The sequence below is a fragment of the Oncorhynchus masou genome, chromosome 32, assembly GCF_036934945.1.
Source record: "Oncorhynchus masou masou isolate Uvic2021 chromosome 32, UVic_Omas_1.1, whole genome shotgun sequence".
In the NCBI taxonomy this organism is placed as follows: domain Eukaryota; kingdom Metazoa; phylum Chordata; class Actinopteri; order Salmoniformes; family Salmonidae; genus Oncorhynchus; species Oncorhynchus masou.
In genome coordinates this window covers 79,698,114-79,720,689 of record NC_088243.1, presented here as the reverse complement: position 1 = coordinate 79,720,689, position 22,576 = coordinate 79,698,114, and the positions used below count along the sequence as shown (strand labels likewise).

Sequence of the window (22,576 nt, the reverse complement as noted above, 5' to 3'; positions counted from 1 at the left end):
CTTATGTTATCTTAAAGGATCCCACAGGATCCTTAAGATACATTTCGTTACCTTAAATCATCCTGAATGATCAAATCAAATGTTATTTGTGACATGCGCCGAACACAACAGAAACGCTTAGTTACAAGCCCTTAACCAACAATGCAGTTGAAGAAATAGAGTTAAGAAAATATTTACTAAATCAAATAAAGTAAAAAATAAAATGAAAAGTAACACAATAAAATAACAATAACAAGGCTATATACAGGGGATACCGGTATATAGTCAATGTGCGGGGGTACAGGTTAGTCAAGGTCATTTGTACATGTAGGTAGGGGTAAAGTGCATAGATAATAAACATAAAGGACAAATGTGAGCACCTACCAAATGATTATAAAATTATACATTTATCCCTTACCTCCTCCATTATCAAATGTGTAATCTCAGCAACCCAGAAACAAAATCTTGCATAAATGCCAGCTACATAATGGCTGACAGATAATTTGTTAGTTCAACATGGTGGGTTATTTTTGTGTCGGTAAAATAAATGATCTGGAAAATAGCAGTGGAAACGCTTTATGCTCAAATATTGATATAATAACCATCATATTGAAGTCAATTTGGTGTGTATGGTGTGGTCCTCACAGCCTACCCGCACTTGTAAACTGTATCTGCCCGCTGTTGGTTAGAGTGCAGGTACCAGGACCAGAGTAGTCACATTTGCTATTTAACGTAATAGTTTTTGTGACAACTATCGATAGAGTTGAAAATGCAATGGAAACACATTCAACTTTCGATTTTTACTCTGTACATGAAAACTTACATGAAAAAGTACATTTCGCGTGCACTCCATCATCACGCAATGATTTTATCCACAACAAGTCAGTTTGGTGGGAACATACCACTGGTGGGAACATACCGCTGGTGGGAACATACCGCTGTTGGGAACATACCACTGGTGGGAACATACCACTGGTGGGAACATACCACTGGTGGGAACATATCGCTGTTGGGAACATACCGCTGTTGGGAACATACCACTGGTGGGAACATACCACTGGTGGGAACATACCACTGGTGGGAACATACCACTGGTGGGAACATACCGCTGTTGGGAACATACCGCTGGTTGGAAACATACCGCTGGTTGGGAACATACTGCTGGTGGGAACATACCACTGGTGGGAACATACCACTGGTGGGAACATACCGCTGGTGGGAACATACCGCTGTTGGGAACATACCGCTGGTTGGAAACATACCGCTGGTTGGGAACATACCGCTGGTGGGAACATACCGCTGTTGGGAACATACCACTGGTGGGAACATACCACTGGTGGGAACATACCGCTGTTGGGAACATACCACTGGTGGGAACATACCACTGGTGGGAACATACCGCTGTTGGGAACATACCGCTGGTTGGAAACATACCGCTGGTTGGGAACATAACGCTGGTTGGAAACATACCGCTTTTGGGAACATACCGCTGGTTGGAAACATACCACTGGTTGGAAACATACCGCTGGTTGGAAACATACCGCTGGTTGGAAACATACCACTGGTTGGAAACATACCGCTGGTTGGAAACATACCGCTGTTGGGAACATACCGCTGGTTGGAAACATACCGCTTTTGGGAACATACCGCGTTTGGGAACATACCGCTGGTGGGAACATACCGCTTTTGGGAACATACCACTGGTGGGAACATACCACTGGTGGGAACATACCGCTGTTGGGAACATACCGCTGGTTGGGAACATACCACTGGTGGGAACATACCACTGGTGGGAACATACCACTGGTGGGAACATACCGCTGGTGGGAACATACCGCTGTTGGGAACATACCACTGGTGGGAACATACCACTGGTGGGAACATACCGCTGTTGGGAACATACCACTGGTGGGAACATACCACTGGTGGGAACATACCGCTGTTGGGAACATACCGCTGGTTGGAAACATACCGCTGGTTGGAAACATACCGCTGGTTGGGAACATACCGCTGGTTGGAAACATACCGCTTTTGGGAACATACCGCTGGTTGGAAACATACCACTGGTTGGAAACATACCACTGGTTGGAAACATACCACTGGTGGAAACATACCTCTGGTTGGAAACATAACACTGTTGGGAACATACCACTGGTTGGAAACATATCGCTTTTGGGAACATACCGCTTTTGGGAACATACCGCTGTTGGGAACATACCGCTTTTGGGAACATACCACTGGTGGGAACATACCACTGGTGGGAACATACCGCTGTTGGGAACATACCGCTGGTTGGAAACATACCGCTGGTTGGGAACATACCGCTGGTTGGGAACATACCACTGGTGGGAACATACCACTGGTGGGAACATACCACTGGTGGGAACATACCGCTGGTGGGAACATACCGCTGGTGGGAACATACCACTGGTGGGAACAAACCACTGGTGGGAACATACCGCTGTTGGGAACATACCACTGGTGGGAACATACCACTGGTGGGAACATACCGCTGTTGGGAACATACCGCTGGTTGGAAACATACCGCTGGTTGGAAACATACCGCTGGTTGGGAACATACCGCTGGTTGGAAACATACCGCTTTTGGGAACATACCGCTGGTTGGAAACATACCACTGGTTGGAAACATACCGCTGGTTGGAAACATACCGCTGGTTGGAAACATACCACTGGTTGGAACATACCGCTATTGGGAACATACCGCTGGTTGGAAACATACCGCTGGTTGGGAACATACCACTGGTGGGAACATACCAATGGTGGGAACATACCACTGTTGGGAACATACCGCTGGTGGGAACATACCGCTGTTGGGAACATACCACTGGTGGGAACATACCACTGGTGGGAACATACCAATGGTGGGAACATACCACTGGTGGGAACATACCGCTGGTGGGAACATACCGCTGTTGGGAACATACCACTGGTGGGAACATACCACTGGTGGGAACATACCGCTGTTGGGGACATACTGCTGGCTGGAAACATACCGCTGGTTGGGAACATACCACTGGTGGGAACATACCACTGGTGGGAACATACCACTGGTGGGAACATACCGCTGGTGGGAACATACCGCTGTTGGGAACATACCACTGGTGGGAACATACCACTGGTGGGAACATACCGCTGTTGGGAACATACCACTGGTGGGAACATACCACTGGTGGGAACATACCGCTGTTGGGAACATACCGCTGGTTGGAAACATACCGCTGGTTGGGAACATACCGCTGGTTGGGAACATACCGCTGGTTGGATACATACCGCTTTTGGGAACATACCGCTGGTTGGAAACATACCACTGGTTGGAAACATACCACTGGTGGAAACATACCGCTGGTTGGAAACATACCACTGGTTGGAAACATACCGCTGTTGGAAACATACCGCTGTTGGGAACATACCGCGGGTTGGAAACATACCTCTGGTTGGAAACATACCGCTGGTTGGAAACATACCGCTGTTGGGAACATACCGCTGGTTGGAAACATACCGCTGGTTGGGAACATACCGCTGGTTGGAAACATACCGCTTTTGGGAACATACCGCTGGTTGGAAACATACCACTGGTTGGAAACATACCGCTGGTTGGAAACATACCGCTGGTTGGAAACATACCGCTGGTTGGAAACATACCACTGGTTGGAAACATACCGCTGGTTGGAAACATACCGCTGGTTGGAAACATACCACTGGTGGAAACATACCGCTGGTTGGAAACATACCACTGGTTGGAAACATACCGCTGTTGGAAACATACCGCTGGTTGGAAACATACCTTTGTTGGGAACATACCACTGGTTGGGAACATACCGCTGGTTGGGAACATACCGCTGGTTGGGAACATACCGCTGGTTGGAAACATACCGCTGGTTGGAAACATACCGCTTTTGGGAACATACCGCTGGTTGGAAACATACCACTGGTTGGAAACATACCACTGGTTGGGAACATACCGCTGGTTGGGAACATACCGCTGGTTGGGAACATACCACTGGTTGGAAACATACCGCTGGTTGGAAACATACCGCTTTTGGGAACATACCTCTGGTTGGAAACATACCACTGGTTGGAAACATGCCACTGGTGGAAACATACCTCTGGTTGGAAACATACCGCTGTTGGGAACATACCGCTGGTTGGAAACATACCGCTTTTGGGAACATTCCGCTGGTTGGGAACATACCGCTGGTTGGGAACATACCGCTGGTTGGGAACATACCGCTGGTTGGAAACATACCGCTGGTTGGAAACATACCGCTGGTTGGAAACATACCGCTTTTGGGAACATACTGCTGGTTCGGAACATACCGCTTTTGGGAACATACCGCTGTTTGGAAACATACCGCTGGTTTGGAAACATACCACTGGTTGGAAACATACCGCTGTTGGGAACATACCGCTGTTGGGAACATACCACTGGTTGGGAACATACCACTGGTTGGGAACATACCTCTGGTTGGGAACATACCACTGGTTGGAAACATACCGCTGGTTGGGAACATACCTCTGGTTGGAAACATACCGCTGGTTGGGAACATACCACTGGTTGGAAACATACCGCTGTTGGGAACATACCGCTGTTGGGAACGTACCACTGGTTGGGAACATACCACTGGTTGGGAACATACCTCTGGTTGGGAACATACCGCTGGTTGGGAACATACCACTGGTTGGGAACATACCACTGGTTGGGAACATACCGCTGGTGGTAAAATTAGCACATTTTCTTTATTTTCTTTAGTTCTGTGGCCAATTGGAAGGAAACCTAGCTACTGAAGCACTACAAATAACATAAGGTATAAAAAAAAATACACAAGAAATAAAAATAAGAACACGAGAAAGTAAAAACCTTTATACAGGCTCAGTTCCAGTACCATATTTACAATGTACAGGGATACTGGAGTGACAGAGGTAGATATGCATAGGGGTAAGGTGACTAGGCATCAGGATATATGATAAACAGAGTAGAAGCAGTGTAAATGAGGATTGTGTGTGTGCGTGTGCGTGTTTGTAGAGTCAGTATAAATGTGTGTGCAATGCATGTTAAGTGTGCGTTTGAGTTTCAGTGTGTGTGAGTGAGTGTGTAGAGTCCTGTGATTGTGTGTTTGAGTTTCAGTGTGTGTGAGTGAGTGTGTAGAGTCCTGTGAGTGTGTAGAGTCCTGTGAGTGTGTAGAGTACTGTGGGTGTGTAGAGTCCTGTGAGTGTGTAGAGTCCTGTGAGTGTGTGTTTGAGTTTCAGTGTGTGTGAGTGAGTGTGTAGAGTCCTGTGAGTGTGTGTTTGAGTTTCAGTGTGTGTGAGTGAGTGTGTAGAGGCCTGTGAGTGTGTAGAGTCCTGTGAGTGTGTAGAGTCCTGTGAGTGTGTGTTTGAGTTTCAGTGTGTGTGAGTGAGTGTGTAGAGTCCTGTGAGTGTGTAGAGTCCTGTGAGTGTGTAGAGTCCTGTGAGTGTGTGTTTGAGTTTCAGTGTGTGTGAGTGAGTGTGTAGAGTCCTGTGAGTGTGTAGAGTCCTGTGAGTGTGTAGAGTCCTGTGAGTGTGTAGAGTCCTGTGAGTGTGTAGAGTCCTGTGAGTGTGTAGAGTCCTGTGAGTGTGTAGAGTCCTGTGAGTGTGTAGAGTCCTGTGGGTGTGTAGAGTCCTGTGAGTGTGTAGAGTCCTGTGAGTGTGTAGAGTCCTGTGAGTGTGTAGAGTCCTGTGAGTGTGTAGAGTCCTGTGGGTGTGTAGAGTCCTGTGAGTGTGTAGAGTCCTGTGGGTGTGTAGAGTCCTGTGAGTGTGTAGAGTCCTGTGAGTGTGTAGAGTCCTGTGAGTGTGTAGAGTCCTGTGGGTGTGTAGAGTCCTGTGAGTGTGTAGAGTCCTGTGGGTGTGTAGAGTCCTGTGAGTGTGTAGAGTCCTGTGAGTGTGTAGAGTCCTGTGAGTGTGCATAGAGTGCAAAAATAGTCCATGTAGCCATTCTGTTTGCTATTTAGCAGTCTTATGGGTTGAGAATAGAAACTGTTCAGGAGCCTGTTGGTGTCAAACTTGATGCACCGGTACCGCTTGCCATGCGGAAACAGAGAGAACAGTCTATGGCTTGGGTAACGATTTTCTGGGCCTTCCTTGTCTGATATAGAGGTCAGGGATGGCAGGGAGCTAGGACCTAGTGATGTACTGGGCTGTCCGCACCACCCTATGTAACGCAATGCAACTGAGGGCGGTGCTGTTGCCATACCAATCAGTGATGCAGCCTGTCAAGATGCTCTCAATGGTACAGCTGTAGAACTTTGAGTATTTGAGGGCCCATGCCACACTTTTTCAACTTCCTGAGAGGGAAGAGGCGCTGTCGCGCATTCTTGAAGACTGTGTGAGTGGACCATTTTAAGTCCTCAGTGATTTGGACACTGAGGAACTTGAAGCTCTCGACCCTCTCCAATGCAGCCCCATCAATGTGGATGGGAGTGTGCTCGCCCCCCCCCCCCCCCCCCATTTCCTGTAGTCTACGATCAGCTCCTTGGTCCACACTGCCAGGTCACTGACCTCCTCCCTGTAGGCTGTCTCATCATGACTGGTGGTCAGGCCTACCACCGTTGTGTCGTCAGCAAACTTGATGATGGCGTTGGAGTTGTGCGTGGCCACGCCGTCGTGGGTGAACAGGGAGTACAGGAGGGGACTAATCACACATCCCTGTGGGGCCCCGTGTTGAGGGTCAACGTGGCGGAGGTGATGTTGCCTAACCTCACCACCTGGGGTCGGCCTGTCAGGAAGTCCAGGATCCAGTGTTCAGTACCAGGGTCCTAAGCTTGGTGACGAGCTTGGAGGGGACAATGGTTTTGAACATTGAGCTGTTGTCAATGAACAGCATTCTCACATAGGTGTTCCTCTTGTCTAGATGAGTGTGTGTGGATCTGTCGGGGCAGTATGCAAATTTGAGTGGGTCTAGGGTGTCTGGGATGATGGAGTTGATGCGTGCCATAACCAGCCTTTCAAAGCACTTCATGATTACAGATGTGAGTGCTACAGGGCAATAGTCATCGTGGCATGAAGTCTTAGAGTTCTTGGGAACAGGAATGATGGTAGGTACTCCTTGGCATAGAACTACATGTATGAGTAAGTGGACAAGTGTATTACAGGGTCTCTTTGCGCCTGTACCATTACAGTAACCCAACGATGTAAGCATTCATCGCAGACCCCAGGGACCATCTCCTGATGTTGTGCACTTGATCAAGGCACTTAGTCTCTAAACCAGGGGCGCTGTTCTGCGGCGGACTCTGTTGCACTCCTACAAACATGTGCAGTGTGTTGGAGTGTTGTGCACAGGAGAGGAACAGAAGAAGGACTGTATTTAATTCATAATAATGTTTATCAACTAAGTTTCTTTTCTGCTTAACATTTATGCCTGTACAGAGTGTACAAAACATTAAAAACACATTTTGTACTGAGTTGCACCTTTTTCCCTCAGAACACCCTCAATTCATTGGGGCATGGACCCTACAAGGTGTTGAAAGCGGTCCACAGGGATGCTGGCCCATGTTGAGTCCAATGCTTCCCAAAGTTATGTCAAGTTGTCTGGATGGTGTTCTTAATGTTCTGTGTATTGGCTATTCGGCATAGCTGGACTTGGGAAGGAGCTCACCGGAACTAAGTACCGGCATCTCAAATGTTCTACTGCTTGAGTTCCTGCACCTCTTATAGAATATTAGCTCAAAATTAATGCAGAGTTCCTGCACCTAAATATAAACCGTACCAGAATACAAAATGAGTACCAGAACCTATTTCAGTCCAAATCACCAGTAGGCTTACTATACACCAACAACTTTGCCTTCTTAGCATCAAATAAATAGGCTATGCAGAGCCGTGGTCTGGTCCGGTTGGGTCCACCCGGATATATAAGCTGTAGTACCATAGACCCAGGACATGTCTGCTAAATGACTTAAATGTAAATGTAATGTGACAATCAAACAGGACCAGACCTGGACCTGAGTTACAAGTTGACATTTTGGACCAGTACAGCAGCTTAACAAGTAACCTAATGGCAGAATGGGTTTATGCTAACCACATAGAATACTGTAATTTACTGTACACTTTAGTGAGGGTCAATCTTTCTACTTTCCTCTTGATGTTATTAGATTATTCGATTTGAGATGATTAGATTATTTTATTAGTCACATGTACACGGTCGCAGATGTAATTGCAGGGTACAGTGAAATTCTTAAACTCCAGTGCAGGTCAAAAAGTGAAGTAAATGAAACAATAATAAAAAATTATAACATATACATATTTCACAACTGCAACAACTTCCGTGCTGTTACTTGTTTTTAAAACTTTTAATACATTCGTCTTAGTTTTTTCCCCTTGCTCAACTTTTTCACCCTGGACGCTTTATCTGGACATGGTTCTACAGGACCTCCACCAGCCGAAGCTAAGTATAACAGATCCCTATCCACCGGGTGTGGACCAAACCCTCTACGAGTGGCAGTAATAAAGCCTCTCTTAAACCTTGGCCCGGAAAATGTAGAAAAATATCAGCCTATATTGAATCTCCCATTCCTCTCAAACAAATGGAAAAATCTATTGCGCAGAAACTCACTGCCTTCATGAAGACAAATAATGTAAACTAAATGCTTCAGTCTGGTTTTAGACCCCATCATAGCACTAAGACTGCACTCGTGAACGTGGTAAATTACCTTTTAATGGTGTCAGACCAAGGCTCTGCATCCGTCTTCGTGCTCTTAGACCTTCGAAACCCTATTTGGTTTACACGATCAAGTTATGGCCTGGTTTAGTTCTTCTCTGTCAGAAAGATATCAGTTTGTCTCTGTGAATGGTTTGTCCTCTGACAAATCAATTGCACGTCTCAGCGTTCCTCATGGTTCCGTTTTAGGACCACTATTGTTTTCACTATATATTCTACCTCTTGGGGATGTCATTCGGAGCTGTACATTTCAATGAAACATGGTGAAGCCCCAAAATTGCCTACCCTGGAAGCCTGTAAGGAAGGACATAAGGAAGTGGATGGTGGAAAATGTATTACTTTTAAACTCAGACAAAACAGAAAAGCTAGTTCTAGGTCCCAAGAAACAAAGAGATCTGCTGTTGGATCTGACTGATGGTCTCGGGGTAGAAGCTATTGGTTAGTCTGACAGTTTTTGCCATGATGCTCCTTACTGCCTGCGTATTAGTGATGGAAGCGGGGAGAACAGGGCATGGTTTTGGTGGCTGAGGTAATTGATGATTTTCTTGGCCGACCTGCGACTGGAGGGCAGGCAGTGTGCATCCAATGGTGCCTTCAGCTGAACATACCACCCTCTGTCGAGCCTTGCGGTCAGCGGTGGTGGAGTTGCCATACCAGGCCATGATGAAGCCCGACAGTATACTCTCGATGGTACTCCTGTAAAACACTGCAAGGACCCTCGTGGACAGGGCACATTTCTTCAGCCTCTTGAGGTTGAAGAGTCGCTGTCGTGCCTTCTTCACGACAGGGTCCATGTGGTTTGACCATTTCAGCTCTTTGGAGATGTGTACCCAGAGGATCCTGATATTTTTGATCATCTCCACGGTAGCCCCGTTGATGAGGAGGGGGGCTGGCCAAGTTTGGTTCCTCCTGAAGTCCACAATCAGCTCCTTTGTTTCTCTGACGTTGAGGAACAGGTTGTTTACCTGGCACTACGCCGTCAGAGTGCCTACCTCCTTTCTGTAGGCTGTCTTGTCATTGTTGGTAATCAGGCCTACTACTGTTCTGTCGTCAGCCATCTTGATGACGGAGTTGTAACTGCGTAAGGCCACGCAGTCGTGGGCATACAGGGAATACAGGAGGGGGCTGAGGACACACCCTTGTGGGGCCCTCTGTTGGGGATCAGTGTGGAGGAGGTAATGTTGCCTAAATTCACCATGGAGACAGCTGATCAGGAAGTCCAGGACCCAGTTGCATAGGGAGGAGTTCAGTCCCTTGGCTTTGTGGTGAGTTTAGAGGACACTATGGTATTGAAGGCTGAACTGTAGTCAATGAACAACATTCATTCCTCACATATGCATTCTTTTTGTCCAGGTAGGTGAGGGCAGTGTGCAGTGCAATTGCGATTGCTTCGTCTGTGGATCTATCGGGGCCGGTAGGCGATTTGGGGAGGGAGGAGCTGATGTGGTCTTTGACTTGGCTCTCTGAGCACTTCATGATGATGGGAGTGAGTGCTACAGGTCGGTAGTCATTCAGTTCAGTTACTTTCCTTTTGAAGTCCCTGTTTATGGCGTTCCAAATATCATGTTGACATGAAAGTAAATTATGGAATATTCCAGTTTATACCAATTTACTTTTAATACCAGTGAAATGCCAGGGCCAGTGAGGCCACAGCACGTCTTGACGTTCGTTCTGAGAGACTCGTGATATCGGTAAACCTAACGTGACGTCGCGTGTTTTCACTTGACAAGCACCACTATAAACCAATCATTGTCAGTCAATGTTTTACATCAGCCAATAGCGATTTCAGTATTATGTTTAGAGGCGGGGTTTCTGAGAAACGGTGCGCAGTGAGTTAGGTTGTTAGCTAGAAAGTTAGCTAATGGCTGGGGGAAAGAGATCCTCCTCAACCCTCGCTTTGGGAGAGTTTCAGGATTTCCTGAAGTAAAAACAACCGACTATTCCACAAGAGATACCCCGAAAGGAAGTTAAGGTCAACAATAAGAACGCTAATATACGTATTGTCAATATAAGTATGCAGGATGCAGTAGCCGGGACGAGAATGCTGACGGACGGCTTCGAGGACGAGATTGACTCGGTGACTCCTCGCACCCCATCGGTAGGGATGGGGGTCGGAGGAACACCAGGAGTCGGACTCCGGGGCATAGGGATTGGTGTGGGCGGAAAGAAAGTACGATTGTTCGGCGAGCCCGGTGGGCCTCCTACAGACAGACTGGATTTCAAACTGGCTGCTGCTGCAGTCCTTTCCTCTGGTCCCGGATCCAACAGCGACGAAGACGAGGTATCGGAGGTAACGTTTGCTAGATATGCTAGTTAGCCAGCTAACGTTCATCTCATTGCCTAGACAGCTAGCTAGCTGTCTGCAGCCACCCCCTCCTAGGCTGACGAAATAATCTATAAAACAACTACGAATTTGCGCGAAACATGTCTCCAGCAAACTCAATTTCTCATGGGTTGTCAGACAAGGAGAATAGTGCAAGACACCGACATAATTGCACGATAATCGATGGAATGTTTTATTTATGCGGCGTAGGCTGTGACCACGGCCTAGTTCGGATGGAAGCGATCATGCCATCGACAGCATTAGCTAGCTAACTTTAGCTAGCTAGTAAGTTAGCAATCGTCTCACAGCACAGACGCACATTCTCGACTTCGCACACTGTACACATTGGTGGGAGAGCACGTATTCACACACGGCCAGAACAAGCAAGGGCTGTCAATCTTGCCAATATTAAAACTAGCTACCATTTTATGGTAATGGTGCAATTACGTCACCTTTCTGAAGTGTATATACATTTTAAATCCAACTGTTAGCTAGCGTTAACTGTCCTAACTAGTTGTCATCGGGCTGTCATAAATAACACAGAAATATCAGATGATATTTGTCTCAGCCTCGCGAGGCAGTGCCAACTCTATATCACTGTCCTGCGTTGTTACAATTCATAGCAGTCCCTTTTCAGAGTTGTGGCCAACTTTCCATGTGTTGGCAGAATCACAGGACACCATATTTGAGGTTGAAACACGTCTGTTGAGCTGATATCGCGAGCTCCAACATAGTCACACAAACCACGATCTCCTGTTCTGTCATCTTCTAATGTTGATGACAAATTAACGGGTTTAACTCTAAAATCATTCTTATGTCGACTGGTTCCCTTACACCGTTTGCCCTCACCACCAACTAATCAACATCCATTTCCAGGTCAGGTGAAGGTGTGACTTTTGAAGACACATCAGTGGTTGCTCTACCATACCCTGCCCTACCATACCCTGCCATACCCTACTCTAACCTGGCCTACTCTAACCTGGCCTACTCTAACCTACCCAACTCTAACCTACCATGCCCTACCCTAACCTGCACTACTCTAACCTACCCTACTCTAACCTGTCTGTGGATTTGTGGTGGCCAACCATGACACTCAAGTTGGTTGTGCGACTGACACATCTCTACCTGTCTGGCTATTCTGTCCACTTCCTACATGGGCTACAAAAACACCATGCCTGCCTTGTCATTCTAACTGTTGAGATGTAATTAGGCTTGCATGGTGTGATGTGACAGTATAGAATCCCATTCTAGCAACTGTCTAGGATCATGTTTTCCTGGAAACCCGACTTTGCAATGAATTCTACGTCGGGCAAAAATGAGTGTTTTGATCAAGAAAACGTTCTCTCACGACCTCTACAACCCAGCATGTTGAATAAAATTACATTTTAAACACTACTGGTTGTTACTGCTGTTCCTTTTGACAGTAGGAATGTGAGACAATCTATCCACAGGAAAGTATAATTAAATCACCTTATCAAGGCTCTGGTAGTGAGTTGAGATTTCTATCACGTGAAGCATGGGCAGAACAATGTCAATCCTGCATGAGCTCTGCAAGAATGCGTGCTTTTTCATATTGTGCCCATGCTTCAGGTGATTCATCTGAATACACTACCAGCTCTTTGAAAAGTTGATGTTATCATACTTTCCTGTGGATACAATGCATCTCATTCCTACCTGCGAAAGGACCAACCACACAGACAACTGTTAAAATAAAATGTTATTCAATATTCAGGCTTGTAGAGGTGGTGAGAGAAAATGTTCCTGGCTCAACCGCTAATTTCTGCTTGACGTAGAATTCAATGCAATCGGGTTTCCAGGCAAGGGTCATGTGTGATATGTTGGAACTGTCAGCCCAGACAATAACTTGATGGTGGCTCAGGGCTAGGGGGCCCAAACCCAGATGATACTGGAAAACCAATCCACTAATAAGTTTTCAACTAAGGATAGGAGATGAGAGTGGGCAGCTATGGCTCTCGTGTCTGTAAGGAATATGTTGAGGCTGAATGTACGGTGTATGTCTGATACCGTTCATGTTTTGTGGCCTTAAAGGAATTTTACAATTTTTTTTTTACATTTAAATTTGTAATTTAGCAAGAAGCTCTTATCCAGAGTGACTTACAGAAGCAATTAGGGTTAAGTGCCTTGCACAAGGGCACATTGACAGATTTTTCACCTAGTTGGCTTAGGGATTCGAATGAGTGCCCTTTCGTTTACAATACTCTTAACCACTAGACTACCTGGCACCCCTCCATGAGGATCTGGCTGAAAGGGAGGTCTTGTTGTGAAACGTTAGCCTAGTGGAGAGCTCACTCCTGTGGGCAACAGCTGAACTCTGAGCTCCAGGATTAAGCAGATGCCTTTCCAGGCCTTTCCAGCTCTCCAGATGCCACACAGTGGTGGGAACTGTAGTTCATTGATGGGCCAGACTGATGACCAATGTTGTTTGTTGGTCCTCTTGGAACTACATCCCCCAAAGGTCATTTGGTTCTGCATTCCAAGCGTATCGCTACATTCCTTCACACAGACTGTTACTGAGTCTGTGGACTCCCAGTAGCTGAGTTAGTTCAGTCAACTCTTTGTTTTTGTTTTGTTTTTTGAATGCTGTTTGACAGTTACAGGTGGCACATTGTTTTCATTACATATATTAGTATCCTGTACTACTAGGAATGTGAACATTTTGTCACAATTATTGAAATGTTTTAGTGAATTTCAAACTGTTTATTACCTATTGTCTGAAGTTTTACCACATTCATGCTCTTTGAATACTGCTAGTGTTGAATTCACAGTATGTATTCCCTTGTTTTATCTGCACTTCCTCATAAGCACTTGCTTCACTTTCCTCAAATCTTTGCCAAGCAATGTTAGTGAACAGTACGCTAGTTTGGAACTGGAACAGGTTAGTCGGAATGTTGTTTGGTACACAGACAGACACAAGTCCTTCTCTCTGACCCTGACCTTGGGCAGCTCCAGTCCCAGCATGGAGCTGTGTGAGGGGTGCCCATGCTGTATGTACTGAATTTGCTGCATGCTGTTTTCCTCGTCAATGCTGGTGTGTTGTTGTGTTAAAGGGTCAGCTATGGGGCCTCCCAAGTGGTGCAGCGCTCTAAGACACTGCATCGCAGTGCAAGCTGTGTCACTACAGATCCTGATTCGATCTTAGGCTGTGTCGTGACCGGGAGAACCATGAGGCGGCACACAATTGGCCCAGTGTCGTCTGGGTTAGGGGAGGGTTTGGCCGGCCGGCATGTCCTTGTCCCATCGCGCTCTAGCGACTCCTGTGGCCGGCGAGCACGCTGACACTGTAACCAGGTGTACGATGTTTACTCTGACACATTGGTGCGGCTGGCTTCCGGGTTAAGCTAAATGGGGCGGGCTAGTAACTGAAAGGTTGCTGGATCAAATCCCCGAGCTGACAAGGTAAAAATCTGTTCTGCCCCTGAACAAGGCAGTTAACCCAGTGTTCCCTGGTAGGCCGTCATTGTAAATGAGAATTTGTTCTTAAAACTGACTTGCCCAATTAAATAAACAATCATACTAAATGGCTCCTGCTGTTTGGTGACATTGTATGTGCTCGCAATTCATCAACATTGAGGCCTTTATATTAAAACCTTCAACTAATTGCAATGGGTCTCAGATTGGCTTCCAGTTCTTGGAGGGCATGAGGATGTCTTGGACCGTAGTTTAGCAAGGCGGTGTGGAGCCTGATTGAGCTGCGCTTGCAGAGTACAGCATCCATTAGTTTAGGGCTCCTAGTCAAGTAAACCATTTTTAAAGAAAGAATCATCCAATGACCTCTTTCTCTCCCGCGACACTGCTGGGGCTTTACGTTCAGAAAAGTAAGCTTGGAATGTGTCTTTCTTCTGCAAAGTTTGTTGCTGCTGTGTTTCCTTCTCTATAAATACGAATTAAATTAGCCTTATGATAGCCTACCTTAATTAAATAACATCAAAATAAGCCTAATCAGACATGTAAAGTTGTGCATATAAGCCTCGTCGGACATGTACAGTCGTGGATATAAGCCCAGTCAGACATGTACAGTCGTGGATATAAACCCAGTCGTGGATATAAACCCAGTCGTGGATATAAACCCAGTCAGACATGTACAGTTGTGGATATAAACCCAGTCAGACATGTACAGTTGTGGATATAAACCCAGTCGTGGATATAAACCCAGTCAGACATGTAGCCTACATTTAATACAGGCCTAAACAGGCGTGTTAATAAATCCAGAATAATTTGTCATATGAACTCCACAAGATCAATTATGATGGCCTTTTCAATTATTCTAACCGGGCTAGATCATGGAACTAAATTTTAAAACAATTTTTTTTTTATAGGCAGTATGGCTGTCCCAAATTAGTTGTTTGTTTGGTCGATAGGCTGTTGGTTGATCAATATTTTTTTTTTACTCAAGCAGTAGTAAAAAAATAAATATATGTAACACACACACACACACACAGTGCATTCGGAAATTATTCAGACCCTTTGACTTTTTCCACAATTTATGTTACAGCCTTATTCTAAAACAGATTACATTGTTTTTTTCCCCTCATCAATCTACACACAATACCCCATAATGACAAAATAAAAACAGGTTTTTAGAAATGTTTGTAAATGTAAAATATTCAGACCCTTTACCCAGTCCATTGTTGAAGCACCTTTGGCAGTGATTACAGCGTTGAATCTTATTGGGTATGATGCTACAAGCTTGGCACATCTGTATTTGGGGAGGTTCTCCCATTTTTCTCTGCAGATCCTATCAAGCTCTGTCAGGTTGGATGGGGAGCGTTGCTGCACAGCTAGTTTCAGGTCTCTCCAGAGATGTTAGATCGTGTTCAAGTCCGGGATCTGGCCACTCAAGGACATTCAGAGCCACTTCTGCGTTGTCTTGGCTGTGTGCTTAGGGTCGTTGTCCTATTAGACTGTGACGAAGGTTCACCTTCCAGGGTCCTGAGTAGGTTTTCATCAAGGATCTCTCTGTTCTTTGCTTCGTTCATCGTTCCCTCGATCCTGACAAGTCTCCCAGTTCCTGCTGCTGAGGAGTGGCTTAATCCATTTTAGAATAAGGCTGTAACGTAACACAATGTGGAAAAAGGGAAGGGGTCTGAATACTTTCCAGATGCACTATATATGTGCCCATTTGGGGACCTGATAGTTTTTCTGATTTAGCTTCACGTTCCTCTAATGAGCTGTGCATCCTCTCACAGTAATGTTTTCTTCACCTCGAACAGCAAGCAAATGTCTGTTTTTACATCCACTGAGAATGACAATAGTTCGTTCCTCAATGTATTTGAAAAATCTTTCCAGCCCTCTCCCTTTCAATAACCACTCAGCGTATAAGGGGAAAAACGTCATGCTCTGATCCAGTGGAAACGTCATAAAATAGGCCTACCTGATTACTTCTTATCCCTTGTGCAAATAGCCTACAGCTGTGTCTGTCCTGAGCTTGCTGGCAGCCAGGAAACTGAAGGCCCAGAATATTTTATACAGTGTTGCAAGTTAGCCTGCAGGAGCTTCTGGCTGGACCCCATTTGATACAATGTTTCAAGTTCATTGCAGACAGGCCATGATAAGTCAACATGATGTATAGGATATTTATCAGGATATTTTCTTCCTGCAGGCTGCAATGTTTTTTATTTGTTGGCTTTATTGGCCATTTTTATAAGACGTTATTATAATTAAAAATGTGCATATGAAAACCGTAACTGGCAGGCAGATCGGTAGAAATGGTAAGATATAAATTGGCGTTCCACATGAGAAAGTTTGCCTTCTCCTTGTGTTACTGTCCGAATCTGTGAAATCCAGGAGGAGCGGGAGAAGGATGGTCAAGTATTTCTTTCTTCTGGTTATCTTGAGCTCCGGCTACCTCGAGTCATTTGTGGCTTAATTCATGAAATAGTGCGCTTATAGCATTAGACCAGCTCAATGAATATACACTACCGTTCAAATGTTTGGGGTCACTTAGAAATGGCCTTGTTGTTGAATAAAAAAAAAGTAAATTTTGTCCATTTTCAAATAACATGAAATTGATCAGAAATACATTGTAGAAGTTGTTAATGACTATTGTAGCTGGAAATGGCCGATTTTTAAATATATATATATATATATATATATATATAAATATATAAATATAAAATAAATAAATAAATAAATGGAATATCGACATGTGTGCAGCAACCATCACTCCTGTCCTTTAGACAAGCTGAATATCTGGAGCATCAGCATTTGTTGGTTCGATTACAGGCTCAAAATGGCCAGAAACAAAGACCTTCCTTTTGAAACTCGTCAGTCTATTCTTGTTCTGAGAAATGAAGGCTATTCCATGTGAGAAATTGCCAAGAAACTGAATCTCTCGTACAACACTGTGTACTACTCCCTTCACAGAACAGAGCAAACTGGCTCTAACGAAAACAGAAAGAGGGGTGGCCCCGGTGCACAACTGAGCAAGAGGACAAGTACATGACATTGTTATTCAAACTAGACAGATGTCTCACAAGTCCTCAACTGGCAGCTTCATTAAATAGTAGCCGAAAACTAGCCTCAAGGTCAACAGTGACGAGGCGACTCCATGATGCTGGCCTTTCAGGCAGAGTTCTTCTGTCTAGTGTCTGTTCTTTTTCCCATCTTAATTTTTAATTTTTATTGACCAGTCTGAGATGTGGCTTTTTCTTTGTAACTGCCTAGAAGGCCAGCATCCCGGAGTCGCCTCTTCACTTTTGAGGCTGGTGTTTTGCGGCTACTATTTAATGAAGCTGCCAGTAGTGACGCCAAACTTTTGAACGTATATATTTATTGATTTATTGGTTTATTGGTTGGTTGGTTGGTTGGTTGGTTTGTTATTAGTTTTGTTATTAGTTGATTTGTTATTAGTTGATTTGTTATTAGTTGATTTGTTTATTTATTATTAGTTGATTTGTTTATTTATTATTAGTTGATTTAATTAAAACATATGGTGTGTCTATGTATGGAAAAGGATGTTTAAACATTTCGCCCAATCGATTTGGTCGAAAGAACTTTCACTCGACCAATATTTTCTTTAGTTGGGGACCGCACTAATAGGTAGGCCAATAGTTATTTTGCCTAAAAACCTATGAAAGCTCCTTGGAAGAACAAATATGTCAGGCCTATTGGGTCAAAATCAATCATAGCCTATTTTATAGCTAAATGGAAAAAATGAACCAAACTTTTAAGATATCAGATTTTGTTGTTGTTTATAAATAGTTTGCTAGAATGACACAGCTAGCTACCCACTTCGTTCCTTCCTGTTAGCATGTGCACATAGTACACTATCATGCTTTCGGGATACGTGTCTCTTCAGATTCCACAATGATTCTTTAGTTGTAGAGACTACATCACTGCACACCCTGTCTTGCTCTTGGTCCTCATCCTTTTAAGTCACCTTGATTTTGCACCTATGTGTTTTCAGTTTCTGTATGAAAATATTTAGCGAACTCCATGAACGTAGCTAAAGCAAGGGGCTTTAGCAGCACACAAGTAACCTACAAATGCATGCTGGGCCATGCATGCCCTGAGCTCATGAAGTGAGTGCCACTGAAGCGATGCTGGAGTGAAATTGGTAACTTTCGGGAACTCATTCTGCGCTCCAGTCAAAGTGGGCTTGCTTCGCTCCTCACTTCACTCCACTCACGTGCTCTGGAGTCTCTAATGAACAAAAATAAACATGCAATAATTTCAATGATTTTACTGAGGTACAGTTTTTATGAGGAAATTATTTTTAATGTATTATTTTTTATTTAATTAGGCAAGTCAGTTAAGAACAAATTCTTATTTTCAATGATGGCCTGGGTTAACTGCCTTGTTCAGGGGCAGAACGACAGATTGTTGTCAGCTCTGGGATTCGATCTAGCAACCTTTCGGTTACTGGCCCAACGCTCTAACCACTAGGCTACCTGCCGCACCACACGTGTTCTGCGGTTGTGAGGCCGGTTGGATATACTGCCAAATTCTAAAAGATTAAAGTTTGAGGTGGCTTATGGTAGAGAAATTAACATCCTTTTCTCTGGCAACAGCTCTGGTGGACATTCCTGCAGTCAGCATGCCAATTGTACACCCCCTCAACTTGAGAAATCTGTGGCATTGTATTGCGTGACACAACTGCACTTTTTAGTGGCCTTTTATAATCCCCAGCACAAGGTGCACCTGTGTATTGATCATGCTGTTTAATCAACTTCTTGATATGCCACACTTGTCAGCTGGATGGATTATCTCAGCAAAGGAGAAATGCTCACTAACATGGATGTAAACACATTTGTGCACAAAATTTGAGACATTTCTGCAATCTTTAATTTCATCTCATGAAACATGGGACCAACACTTTAGATGTTGCGTTCATGGTTTTTGTTCAGTATATTTTCATTCTAAACTGACAATTATAATTAGTTGATTATTGGAGCCAGGTATGTTAGCTGGGGCTGGGACAAAAGTGTGCCACTAATCAGGCCCCTGAGGACATTAGTTGTCCATCCCTGATCTAAAGAGCGTCACAGCACAGTGTGTGCATACCTTTTTTAAGAATCTTTGTTTCTTTTTCCTCAAATAAGGCTCAGTGGTTTATCTATCTGAAGCCTTGGCTTGGCGGAATCTTCCTCAATGCCCAGACCGTGTCATTAATCAGGCCTCTGGGCCAATGAGTGTGTCAGGCTGCATTGCTGCCCCAGAGGCTACGGGTGGAGGGAGGGAATCAGACCCTAAGAGACACCTGGGTGTGTACAGAGTGCCTAATGTCTAGGTCAACAAGTGGAAAAAACCAACGCAGGCCTGAGACCTACATATTGGACAGGGACTCCTTGAGAAATGACAGAGGGAGGTTTTGTTTTCACTGTCCCTGCCTTCTAGCTGTCCCATAGTTCAGGTCAGGTCACACGTTCAGGGGAAACATGAACGTGACCTATACACACGTTCAGGGAAAACTTGAGGCTCGGACTAAAGCCTTCCGCATGCTTCAGTTCGGCTGGCGAGTATGCTAGGAACGAGGGCTCGCATTCTCCCTTAAAAAACGAGAAAGCAGCAATCGTACTGTTTGTCCATTTTGAGATGTCAAAGTGACTCATACACTTCCTCAAAATCGTCTGAATGAATCTACGATAGTTAAAATCTTTCATTAATTGACTTTTTTGCTGAGGTGATCTTAATTGCACAATTTTACATCTAACTAAGATGTTTGGTTCAGTGTTTCCCAAGTGAAAAAATGTACATGAAAATGATTAGTCTCTCATTGAATGACAAACAATTAATTGAAGAATCCCTACTGTTGACCAATCACCGGCGAAGGGACGTACACTTCGACTACCGACTTGGGCCAACAAAAAAAACCTTGCAGAAGACCAACTAACAACTTCACACTTCACAATGTGCTCCTAATATGTTGTGTAACTGTTCCGGATGGGAAGCATGCGGATGCCTTACGTCTCATACAGACACAACTTTGGACCAAAATGGTGAGATGTAACTGAACCTCCCCTTTTTTATAAACAATAAAAATCTCTGACATAATTATCTAGTAAATGTTAGAAACATGGAACCACACCCCTCATTTGATTGGTCAATTGTCCAGAGTAGATGACCGATCCTTTCTACCCGCAACACGCCACGGTCAATCCGTTTCAGCTGCAGTTGGTTATCTGATGTTTTCACTCACTCATGAAGAGGTGGTGTGTTGGAGAAAAACATCCCGTCATGTAAATAAGAGTGGATATGTGCAGGACACCAGTCAACCTGAAGAACTGTGCTCGTTTACATTACATGACTCCAGTCACAGTTGTTGATGGACAGAGTTGAATAAGACCTATGGATACAGATTTTCAAGCAATGTAATATTACACATTTTGGGGGTTGGCTGCAGATCAAGATGCAACATCAAGTGAGATTTCCCCTTCTGCTGTTATGTGCTTTTATATGTTATGCGTTGCTTACACATGTCTCTCTCCCTCTTCTTCTTACCCCAGGTGGAGTCATTTATCTTGGACCAGGAGGACTTGGAGAACCCCATCATGAAGACGGCCTCGGAGCTGCTTTTGTCCAGCGCCACAGACGGAGTGGACCTCCGCACTGTCGACCCAGAGACACAGGCCCGCCTCGAGGCCCTGCTAGAGGCTGCAGGTACGCGCTCTAAACCCTCACCTCTAACCCCTCACCTAGACACGGGCCTGCCTTCAAGGCACTGCTTGAGACTGCAGGTACGAGCCTGAATCCATCACTGGGCCCTAACCCTGGCCGCTGTCGTTCAGAACCCAACTGTGCCTGATCCCACGGTTCAGCCCTTTCCCTAACCTGCCTCTATTTAATTGAACTCAATTCAAACTCATCTCACCCTAGGACTTCGGCCTAGTTCCCCCATCCAAACCAATTCCATCCAACCCTACTTGACCTGAAAGGACCCCACCAGCAACCCCATTCTACCCTACCAGACCCCAACCCTCCCCATCTAGTACCGCCCCCAAACCTGCCGTCTTGTCTGTTGCAGTTCTGCTTGATTTGTTGAAGTGAACATGTGGTTGTCTGCATCGAACACAGTATAGCTTTCACCCGTCATCTGACCATCACTGATTACTTCTGGGGAAGGAAGGAGGCATTTCAAACAGGGGAACGTCAGCGTGTTGGGAAGCCAGGAAGAGATGTTTCTAATGTATGTGTGCGCGCGCATAGCCTACCTGTGTCCGGCTCTTCAGTGTTGTAGTGTTAGAGCAGGTGCTTATGGGTAAACATTCTCTGTGTGTGTTATTTGGACATGGGTGTGTTTCTAGGTTTTACAGTAACACAGTATTCAAGAATGTAAATGTTACTGTAAAAATATTTTGGTTCCGCATAAATATCAACAGAAAATGCATATGACAGGAAAACGTCAATGTTGTCTTCATTCTCTCACACACAGGCCGCATCCTTAACGTCATCCTATTCCCTATCCCAGAGGCCCATGGGTCTTAATCAAAAGTATGGTACTATATAGGGAATAGGCTGCCATTTCGGACAAAGTTTCTGTGCTGCCTTAATTATTTATTTCACCTTTATTTAATCAAGTCAATTGAGAACCTATTCTCATTTACAATGACGACCTGGCCAAGAGGTATAACGGAACACACAATAGCACTAAACATAACGCACTATATACAGAGAAGGTTCATCAAACACATAATTACATTTTTTTTTCATTTTTACACCCCTTCTACTTTTTCCACATGTTACAGCCTGAATTTTAAAATAGATTAACATGTGGATTACCCCATTACCCCATCATGTCAAAGTGGAATTATGTTTCACTGATCTAAACACATTACCCCATCATGTCAGTGGAATTCTGTTTCACTGATCTAAACACATTACCCCATCATGTCAGTGGAATTCTGTTTCACTGATCTATACACATTACCCCATCATGTCAGTGGAATTATGTTTCACTGATCTATACACATTACCCCATCATGTCAGTGGAATTCTGTTTCACTGATCTAAACACATTACCCCATCATGTCAGTGGAATTCTGTTTCACTGATCTAAACACATTACCCCATCATGTCAGTGGAATTCTGTTTCACTGATCTAAACACATTACCCCATCATGTCAGTG

At 44.8% G+C, this 22,576-nt stretch overlaps 1 protein-coding gene across 18 annotated transcripts in view; it reads left to right on the top strand.

Annotated features, from left to right (window-relative positions):
- The first annotated feature begins 10,507 nt into the window (after nucleotides 1-10,507).
- The window catches only part of LOC135526651 (ankyrin repeat and KH domain-containing protein 1-like), a 67,903-nt gene continuing 55,834 nt past the window's right edge, over nucleotides 10,508-22,576 (top strand). For 13 of the 18 annotated variants that reach the window (XR_010453338.1, XM_064955176.1, XM_064955173.1 and 10 more), the window contains exons 1-2: nucleotides 10,508-10,958; nucleotides 20,957-21,110. Coding sequence is in view for 17 of the 18 variants with exons in the window: in XM_064955176.1 (XP_064811248.1) it covers nucleotides 10,683-10,958; nucleotides 20,957-21,110 (430 nt within the window). In the remaining variant the exon portion in view is untranslated. The remainder of the gene's footprint in view (nucleotides 10,959-20,956; nucleotides 21,111-22,576) is intronic. The other 5 variants (XM_064955184.1, XM_064955180.1, XM_064955174.1 and 2 more) reach the window with 1 other exon arrangement.